Source organism: Trachurus japonicus, chromosome 16 (genome assembly GCF_045865225.1).
Source record: "Trachurus japonicus isolate A0001 chromosome 16, Traja_1.0".
Lineage (NCBI taxonomy): Eukaryota > Metazoa > Chordata > Actinopteri > Carangiformes > Carangidae > Trachurus > Trachurus japonicus.
The window spans coordinates 31,729,436-31,739,435 of NC_140922.1; the positions used below are offsets into that span (position 1 = coordinate 31,729,436).

Consider the following 10,000-nt stretch of genomic DNA (forward strand, 5'->3'; position numbering starts at 1 on the left):
TTGAAAGAAGTAAAAAGTGTCTAAAAACAAGCTACTCTTTATGTGACAAATCTTATTTAAAGGGACAACGAGGAGTTTTGGAAAAGCAAAGCATTTTCACACTACATTTATGAGCCTCCGCGCACCGTGAAATTCTGAATGCGCAAGACAGACTCATGTTTTCATTCATCAAGAATTAAAGTCAGAGGTTCGAAGACGATCACATACCGTCGTAGTTCCCACCATAAGCGGTGATTCGGCGGCGTTATTCTCATGACTCGCCACGAAACCGAAAGTAAAAAAACGCTGGTGGGCTCGACCAGCATTTCCGCCACCACTAATAATAACAAAATAACGATAGAGACAGAACGATATATTTATCGAAAATGGGCCCATTAACAAGTGTGGGTAACGTAGATTCATCCACATTAACGTGAGACTTTTTTATAACCGAATATAGAAACTCCTCGTTGTCCCTTTAAAGTACAATGAGATTTGTTTTGACTAGAAATAACATTTTGACTAGAAATAAGACAAATATTCTTGGTAAGATTTTGAGTTTTTGCAGTGTAAAGAGTCGTTTTCTTCTTATTATTCAGCTTTGTGTCGTCACACACCAGTTGAGGTTGTGTTGTACTGACGTCACAACTACAGTAAAAGAAGAGCGATGTACAGATCCAAACACTTTGAACGAGCTATAAGAGAAAATCAAATTGTTTGTGAAAAAAACATTTCTTAAAGGTCCAGTGTGTAATATTAGTCAAGGTTTATTGGCAAAATCTGAATATACTATCCAGGAATATATTTGTATAAGTGTATAATCGCTATAAAATAAACTAGCCTTATAATTCTTCTTTTATAGCGTAGAGAGGGTCGCCAGACAGAATAATATGATTCAGTAAGGAATATTAAAGCAGAAGTAAGCGATCCGGTCGTTTTGGTCGTTTTTCCAACTATTAACTGGTTTTTCCAACTAAAAACCAACTATTATTTGGTATTTTTTGGTCGACTTTTTAGTGTCCTAACCTGTCTGAATGCGCTGGCCGGTTCAAAATTGGGTCGGGAAAGAAAAAAACGAGAGCCAGAGTCCAGTGAACGCATCATGTGACGTTCAAGAAACCAGTTTGAGCAGGAAGTAGGAAGTAGCATCAAAAGATCCAGGTCCGGTCCAGTCGGCAACAACACTCAGGTCGTCTCTGTGGAGTTTGAAGACGATCAATTCTCCTGTTTCCTCGTGTTTTTGTCGACACCTGAACGCCTCATCAGACCAGTCGTGGTCAAGTCGAGTCAGCGTTGAACCGAAGCCTCAGTTTCCTGTTGTTTCGCTGACAGGAAGTGACACCTGCTGTGGGTCAGAGGTCGACAGCTGCTGCTGCTGCTCTCTGGGTCTTTTCTGAAACACTCGGACCAGAACGAGCCACCGTGCTGCGTTCAAGGTCTCTTACTGTAAATCACCGTTCTTCCTTCCTCATTCTGATGTTCAGTTTGAACACAACGATCACCATCAAACGTTGTAGGCTACCTAACATCTAAAGTGTTGCTGCTTTTGACTCTTATTGCTCCTGTGGTATTGATTATTTATTGGTCTCATTGTGTTTTTCATCGGATTATTTTGTTTGCATTGATATTAACTGTATTGATTTAACCCTCCTGTTGTCCTCCTGGGTCAAGAAAGGAAGGAAGGAAGGATGAAGGTAAAGATGGAAGGAAGGACAAAGGAAAGATAGATGGAGGGAGGGAACAGATTGGGTCAATTGGGTCAAAAAGGAAGGAAGAAGTAAGGACGAAGGAAGGAAGGAAGGAAGGAAGGAAGGAAGGAAGGAAGGAAGGAAGGAAGGAAGGAAGGAAGGAAGGAAGGAAGGAAGGAAGGAAGGGAGAGAAAAAGGATTGTGGAAAGAAGGAAGGGAAAAGGAAGGAAAGAAAGATGAAGGGAGGGAACATATTCATTTGAGGAAGGAAGACGGGAATGAAGGAAGGGAAAAGGGATTGTGGAAAGAAGGAAGGAAAGATAGATGGAGGGAGGGAACAGATTGGGTCAAAAAGGAAGGAAGAAGTAAGGACGAAGGAAGGAAGGAAGGAAGGAAGGAAGGAAGGAAGGAAGGAAGGAAGGAAGGAAGGAAGGAAGGAAGGAAGGAAGGAAGGAAGGAAGGGAAAAGGGATTGTGGAAAGAAGGAAGGAACGTAAGATGGAGGGAGGGAACAGATTCATTAAGGAAGGAAGAAGAAGGGAGGAAAGAAGGAACTGAAAAGGAAGGAAAGAAAGATGGAGGGAGGGAACAGATCAGGTAAATTGGATCAAAAGAGGAAGGAAGAAGAAGTAAGGACGACGGGAAGGAAGGAAGGAAGGAAGGAAGGAAGGAAGGAAGGAAGGAAGGAAGGAAGGAAGGAAGGAAGGAAGGAAGGGAGGGAAAAAGGATTGTGAAAAGAAGAAAGGGAGAAAGGAAGGAAGGAAAGAAAGAAGGAAGGATGGAGGAAGGGAACAGATTGGGTCAATTTGCCCCAGAAGGACAAACAGGAGGGTTTTAAACGTCTGGACGAATGGCGGCTGTCGCTCTATTTGGTGGATTTAAAGCAGATATCATCGGCACGGCCGTTTCGGCTAATGCTGTGTTCAAGGCAGGCTTTTGAAACCGTAAGTTACAGCTTCAAGTCACAACTACGACTTGGTAGCGTTCCAGGTAACCCGTAGCTCGTGTTTTTACCGTCCTGTTGTCTGTGAAAGTTCCCTATAACGGCCACTCGTAACTTCCGACCCGTGAACTCGTACCAGATCGAACTGGTATGACTTCACAGGAAGGAAAAACACAAAAGTACGAGTTTCCTTGAACGCACCATGAGTTAGCAGCCCCCGCCCTTGTCAGGCATCAATTGGTCCTCGTGCTACGTCACCACATTCACGCGCATCCCTTGGCTGCACACACAGCCCTTCATGCCGTTCTCTCCCCTCATTGGATAACACTTGTATCCCACAAGGAAAATTTTCTCCTCGGGTTACAGCAGAGCAGAGTGACGGAGAGACTCGTGTTTAGGCTGAAATACTTCATGTAAGTGATTGCTGACGGAAAATAGGACTATTTAGGACTTATATTAACAAAAACATTCCACTGATATCTGCTTTAAATAAATAGATGGAGATTCTTTGCTTATTTTACTTCCTGCTCCTCCTGTCATGACATCATCGGTCCTCGCTGTGGTCGAGGTCGAAGCCGAAGCTGCTGCTGCTGCTGCTGCTGCTGCTATAATATTAAACTGCAACCTGATTTATTTTGGCCGTTCTTTTGATCCGTCCTCGTTAGGGCCGCCCCGCCGCAGTGCCACGGGGGCCACGGGGGCCGGGGGGGCCACGGCAGCCTTCACTTAATAAAACCCTCAAAACAGTGTGTAAAATAAAACACACGCAGCATGTGGACAGAATCAGAACCAGCAGCAATAAAAAAAAACAAAAACTAAAAAAACTGGGTGTGAAAGTGAAGCGGATTAAACGAGCGCAGGTTCGGTCCCACGGTGCGGCCAGCCGGCGCTATGGTGACGGATGCAGCGTGTGTGTGTGTGTGTGTGTGTGTGTGTGTGTGTGTGGAGGTGACAGGACGACTGTTGAGCTGGTGTGAAAATTCACAGCTAAACCTGTGAACACTGAGTCACTCTGTGGTAAAACGTTTAAGAAACTGCTCTGGGGTCTGTTTCAGAGGAAACACTCAGAAACAGTCCAGTTCAGACCGTGAGAGATGAAGCTGCTCCGATTTTATTTCTCTTTTATTATAATTAACAATTAATTATCCAGAAGAAGCTAAAACAGCTGTGGAAATCGTTTAAAGTTTTGTCTTTTTCTTGCAGATGTTGAAGTTTCTCAGCCTCTCACTTCCTGAGGTCCTTCAACATCTGGAAAGACCAAATGTTGAGGATGTTTTATGAGTGTATGTGACGTGCAAAAGCAATATATTATTACATATTTCTATATATATATTATAGGATTAAATACTATGGTCTTACTAACCCACTTCACATTCTCTGTTCTTTGCTGAGGCAGCAGCTGTAACTGGATCTGATTTCTCTCCTTTGGATCAATAACGTTTCTGATTCTGATTCTTGTCTGTGAAGCCACAGCCAGATATAAGATTAATGTGTATGTCTATATATAAATAATATGATGAGTGTAGTTTATTCTTCTGGGTGCTGACAGTGTGGATCACAGTGAAGAGTTGTGAGCCTCTTCAGTGTCTGAAGTATCTGAAGTAAAACAGACTTTATTGTGAAAAGACTTTGGTGTTTGGACCACAACAGGAAGTGGATCCTTATGGGAACTATAGTTCTTCGGGTTGGAGGAAACTTCTAAGACTCTGGTGATGATGATGGAGGTGAGAGATGGGGCATGTTAAAGGTTCAGTGTGTAAAATGGGGGTAAAACCTTCTTCTCCGTTGGTTTATTTGAATGCGAAACTCTTGAAACGCACTCTCTCTGGCTGGATTTTCCTTTTGGCTGCCGGACAAAAATGGCGTTCTCTAAAGCAAGACCCAGTGGTTATATGTATAAAAGAATAATTATAAGGCTACGAAAACCAAACAAATTTTTATTCTATAGCGATTATACACTTATACAAATATGTTCATGGGTAGTATATTCAGATTTTAACAATATAAACCTTTTAATTATTACACACTGGACCTTTAATGATCAGAGGGTTTGATTGGAGACTGGAGATCAGATCAGTGTGACTGGACGGAGACAAGAAGGAGCAGGTGGAGCTCAGAGAGAGAGGAGACGGTGACGTTTATGAGGAGAGAGTTCATGACTGAACTTGAGTTTCATTTGCATCCTCTGTCTTCTGGTTGGGTTAGGTTAGGTAAGGTCAGGTTAGACAGGGGTTTCCAGATGTTCCTCTTGTCCGTCAACTCTCTCCAGCTCCTCCTATGGGCTGACTGCATGTTCCCAGGCCTGATGGCAGCTTCTGGATCAGCCTATGACTATTATAATACCTCCTATTTATTTACTTTTTTATATTTTTATAAATATACTCTCATATTTTACCCTGCTGGCACAATGCACTTGCACTTATCACATTATCCATACGCATATTGTTGATTGCTGAATAACTGAATGTTGGCACTGATGTGTCACTGTTATTGTCTGTCTTGTTTCTATGTGTGGTTGCACTTTAAGGTTTAGCTTTTAATCTCGTTGTGCTGTTGTGTACGACGGAGTATTAGGGCCACATTGACAAATAAAAAAATCACAAACTTTGAGAATAAAGTCGCAAATTTACGACTTTATTCTCGTAAATTTACAACTTTATTCTCGTAATGTTATGACTTTTTTCTCGTAGGAAATGTACGACTTTATTCTCGAAAATTTACAACTTTATTCCCGTAAATTTATGACTTTATTCTCGAAGGCTGTGTGTTTTTTTTTTTCTCAATGTGGCCCTAATACTAGTTGTGCAATGACAAATACATTCTAATTCTGATTCTGATTCTGATTGAATGTGCAGGACACAAACGACAGGACTGATGATGAACTATAGGACAAATCTAATGTTGGTTCTGGACTTTTCTGACAAATGATTGATACCAAAATACCTCATTGTTTTGCAATGAAACGCCAAAAATCAAAAACAATACTCTGTGTACACCTCTGTATCTGCAGATGTTTCCTTCAGTGATGGACGCTGACCTGTTTCCTCCACATCTGTCCTTATTACATCAAATATTTTGAGGTGTTCGGAAAAATCCATCATCTATAATCCATAATTACATAGACTTTCGGATGTTGATGTATTTACTCTGGTTATAACAGTAACTGCTACTGAAGCTGAGGTCGTCATTTACCATCGGTCAGGAAATAACTGTTGCTCATCAATTCAATTCCTATGTTTTGAATGTACAGGACTTTCTCACTCATCCTCTCTCTCTCTGTCTCTCAGGAGGGGAAGGCCGACTGTAAACAGGAGAAATGTCCTCTGGTCTCTGACGACTGTGCTCTGGTGGTGAAACAGACCGGAGCCTGCTGTGAGAGGTGTAAAGGTACAAAACACACTCTTTATGCTTTATTATGATACAGACAGTGCATACACATGTTTTAAACTGCTTAAAGTTCTGCTACACTAAATATAAAGAAACATGGACACAAGTATCTGTAATGTCTGCTTGTGATAGGCTGAGACGCCTGTCAATCAAACATCTCAATCCTTAAACTTTAAAGGGACCACACCCATGTGTTTTTTAGAGCTTGTGTTTCCTTTACATTTTTAGCGTTTTTGCACGAATTTCCCTCTACAACAACTCTGTCTGGTAACATTGTGTTATTATCTCATAGCGTGGTGAATGTGCAGGTCACAGCTTGTCCACCAGAGCGTTGTGGAGTTGTTGGATTGTGTATTTGATGAGTTTGATGAGGCTACCAATCCGTAGCGTAGCTCTGAGCAGCTCACGACTCTGCTCCGCCGTTCTAAAAATAGCTTGCACCGACAATTAAAGGTAACGGACCTACTGCTATGACTATAGCGATTATGGCAATGGGCCAATTTGCCAAAATGTTGAACTATCCCTTTAAATATCTAAACAAAGCAATATTTTCAAAAACTGTGAAATTGAACTGAACTGAAACTTCTTATCAAAATGTTTTTCAACCACTTTAAATACAGTATAAGTAGTTCATTCAAACCATTTGAATAAAGGTCAAAGGTCGTCTTTGCAGCAGGTTGTTATGACCCATTAGCCTCGTTGTTACATCTTGTTGCTAGGCGACATCTAGTGGCCGCAGCAAGTACGACAGGAGCAAAAGAAAAGGAAAAGTCTATTTTGTTCTATAGCTGTAGATCTTTTCCCAAACCTTAATGTTGATGTTAATGATGTTTCCGCTCTTTCTCTCTGGACTTATGAAGCCCTGTGTCTAGAAACATAAACACACACACACACACACACTTAGACACACACACACACACACTTGGACACACACACTCCTGCTGGGGCGCGGCGCCTTCTTGTTTGCGGTTTGCCCGGTTTATATATTTTTTTACGACACGGCAGCACTTCGTTAAGAGAGGTGGAACGGGGCTCAAGGCGGACGTGGAGAGTCCCGGGTCGCCACGGCAACCCTTGTTAGTTTTCTATTGTGCGGTCGACTTGCGGTCCCCATGACCCAGATTCAGGACCCCTCTGTGTCATATCACTGTTTTCTCACTCTCTTTTTTTTATGAAATCATACACACACACACACACACACACACACACACACACACACACACACACACACACACACACACACACACACAGTTAAAGAGAATCACACCCAGACGACATCAGTTTATTGGGAACAATCAACTTTAAAAGTCACATAATGAACCAGTTTATTCACAGTTAGACGTGACCTCAAGTGACCTCAAGTGACCTCACACTGGATTATAATACGTAAAGGCTTATATAACAGTGAAAAATGACATTTATTTAACTAATAGTAGCTACAATGTTTTTTGTTTTGTTATTTTGAGAGTAGGAGTTCAGTCTTGACTTGATCTTAACTCAAAGTCACCTTACTTGCTTTTCTTCTGGACTTTTCACCAGCAAATTCTTACAATAAGTTAAATGACCTCAGATGTGCTTTAATTTGAAAGAGCTTACATTGTTTCCTGCAGAAATGTGTTTGCATGTACTAAATAAACAGTTGGCTATAGAAACAAGGTAATGTTTTCTAGCTTATTGATTTTGGGTAATATCATACTTATATAGATATTATCTCATGGCTGTTTTAATATTATATTGTCTATATATGTTTATTATAACCGACTTTGATATTACATATACCCTCATCAGTGTGTGTACATTTAAAATTTAGATTTTTATAAAAAAACTATATATTAAATATTCAAAACAAAAACACAGATATCTAAGTCTTGGTAACACTTTATAATAACTACACATTGTTACACGTTAGTTAAACATGAGTAAATACATTATTAATCATATACCAGTCTGTAATCTATAAACACAGTTATAAATATTTATAATTGAATAGAAGTTTTAATGCATGAGTTGTATAAAAGTGATTTTCATGCAGATTTGTAGAGAACTGTCCTTTACTCTTGTATTAAAACAGTGCAATCAGCTTAAATGAGTTTAATGTGTGTGTAAGTCGTGTTATCACACACAAACACACACAGACTCGTCAGTGTGACAGTATCGGCGCAGAGCGAATGAGGAGGACGAGGTCTCTGCGGGACGTCTCGTCCTCCACGTCGTCCTCGCCATCGCGGGGTTTGATTTACACCGAGGCGGTGATCCGGTTTCATCGTATGGAAAAGTTAAACATTGATCTGGGGCCACTTACTGTAAATGGGATGAAATGAATAGGAGCGTTGGTTTAGTGCTGAGTGGACGGCTCAGGGTGGGCGGGTGTGGAGTTACTGAGCAGCTGCAACGTGTGTGTTTCCAAAAGTGTGTGTGTGTGTGAGGTCCAGATCAGAGTGTGTGAGTAGTGAAATTTATCACCAGAGCGGTTTATAAAATATACATTAAAATAGAGTTCATATCCAAATCTCACAGGGCTCTTAACGACGGATCGAGTGACTGATTGTAATATGACATGATGAGTCACTGGTGGAGTACGGTGGCCCTGAGAGGTCAAAACACTGCAACGAACCTGCTTGGACACACATTTTTTATTATTCAGTGTGCTTTTAATTTGAAAAGTCATAATAGTGGGTCTCAGTGTGGTGCATCAGTCTTTGTGTACAGGACTGGATTTGCAGCACGTGTGATTGTTTGCATGTGTTTTCTTACTGTAAGCTGCAGTGTAGTGAGCCCTCAGGGCCACCGTACCACACAGAGCTTCCATGACTTTTCACAATAAAAGCCTTAAAATGCAGCAAACAGCAGAGCTGGTGAGATGTTTTACCTCTACCATAGATTTTATTTTATCTGTTTAAATGTTGTTTTTGGTTTCCATAATTATCCCAAGAAAGAAGGAAAATGTTACTTTTTAGTAAATCTGTTTTTATTTCTTGCAAAATTTCATATTCATAAAAGTAAATTTTCTAAAAAGAGTTTTTCAAAAAGAAATGGAACTTTATTTTAAGCTAATCACCAAATCAGCTAATGAAAAGGCTATTAAAACCATAGACTTCTGTAATATGTATAACCTTGTTGTATAATGAACATCACCCCTGGCACATGTTCTTTGTATTTTCATTGTATACTGTTCCCTATATACTATTTGTACTTGTCAAATTCTTTTAAATGAAGCTTGAATGAATACTAATGTTGTTATTATCATTCTCTTTAAGCTTGAGAAGCTTTGATTGATCATCTTTGTACATGTAAAACTAGATGAAACACCTGTATAAATATAAAAAACTCTTTTCCTTTCTCAAGTTTTAAAGCTGTTAAAGTTTTTTTCTAAGTGAAAAACATGAAAAAAGTGAATTGGGAAATGAAATATGTGTTTTATAACGCTGGAAAATAAAGATTGTCGCCTGTGTGTGTCTCTGCAGGCTGCATGTTGGACGGACGATCCTACAACAGCTCAGTGTCCTGGACCACGTCCACCAAACCCTGCATCACCCGGAGATGTCAGGTAGGTGTGTGTGTGTGTGTGTGTGTGTGTGTGTGTGTGTCAGTCAGATGGTCGTTGTTGTGTTTACACCTTTAAAGACTGAAGCAGTGATTTTCCCTGCTGCCTCTGACAGGAAGGTGTCATCACCGAGGCCGAGGTTCAGTGTGTCGTCCACTGTAAAAACCCCAAGATCCACCCGAAGAAGTGCTGCCCCACCTGCCCAGGTGAGTCTCCTCCCGCTGCACCTTTACTCTGCCCTCAGCTCCAGTTTTCTTGTGGAACAATGGGTTAAATGCATGTAGTTCATGTTAAACTTATGGATTTTTATATGAAATTAACAAACAGATTTGAATGATGTTGATGATTCGTTGGCCTTGGAGGATTTATTCATGTCTCATAGGGGTCAGTCTCCTTCAGCTCTGTGTCATTTCACTTAAATACCTTTTTTTTCCTTAACTGCTGTGCGATTTGTTCTTAA

General features: G+C 40.6%; 1 protein-coding gene across 1 annotated transcript in view; it reads left to right on the forward strand.

Annotated features, from left to right (window-relative positions):
• Positions 1 to 10,000, forward strand: part of bmper (BMP binding endothelial regulator) — a 40,428-nt gene that overhangs the window by 15,169 nt on the left and 15,259 nt on the right. The window contains exons 3-5 of the mRNA XM_085803075.1: positions 5,897 to 5,996; positions 9,461 to 9,543; positions 9,656 to 9,746. Coding sequence (XP_085659201.1) covers positions 5,897 to 5,996; positions 9,461 to 9,543; positions 9,656 to 9,746 — 274 coding nt within the window. The remainder of the gene's footprint in view (positions 1 to 5,896; positions 5,997 to 9,460; positions 9,544 to 9,655; positions 9,747 to 10,000) is intronic.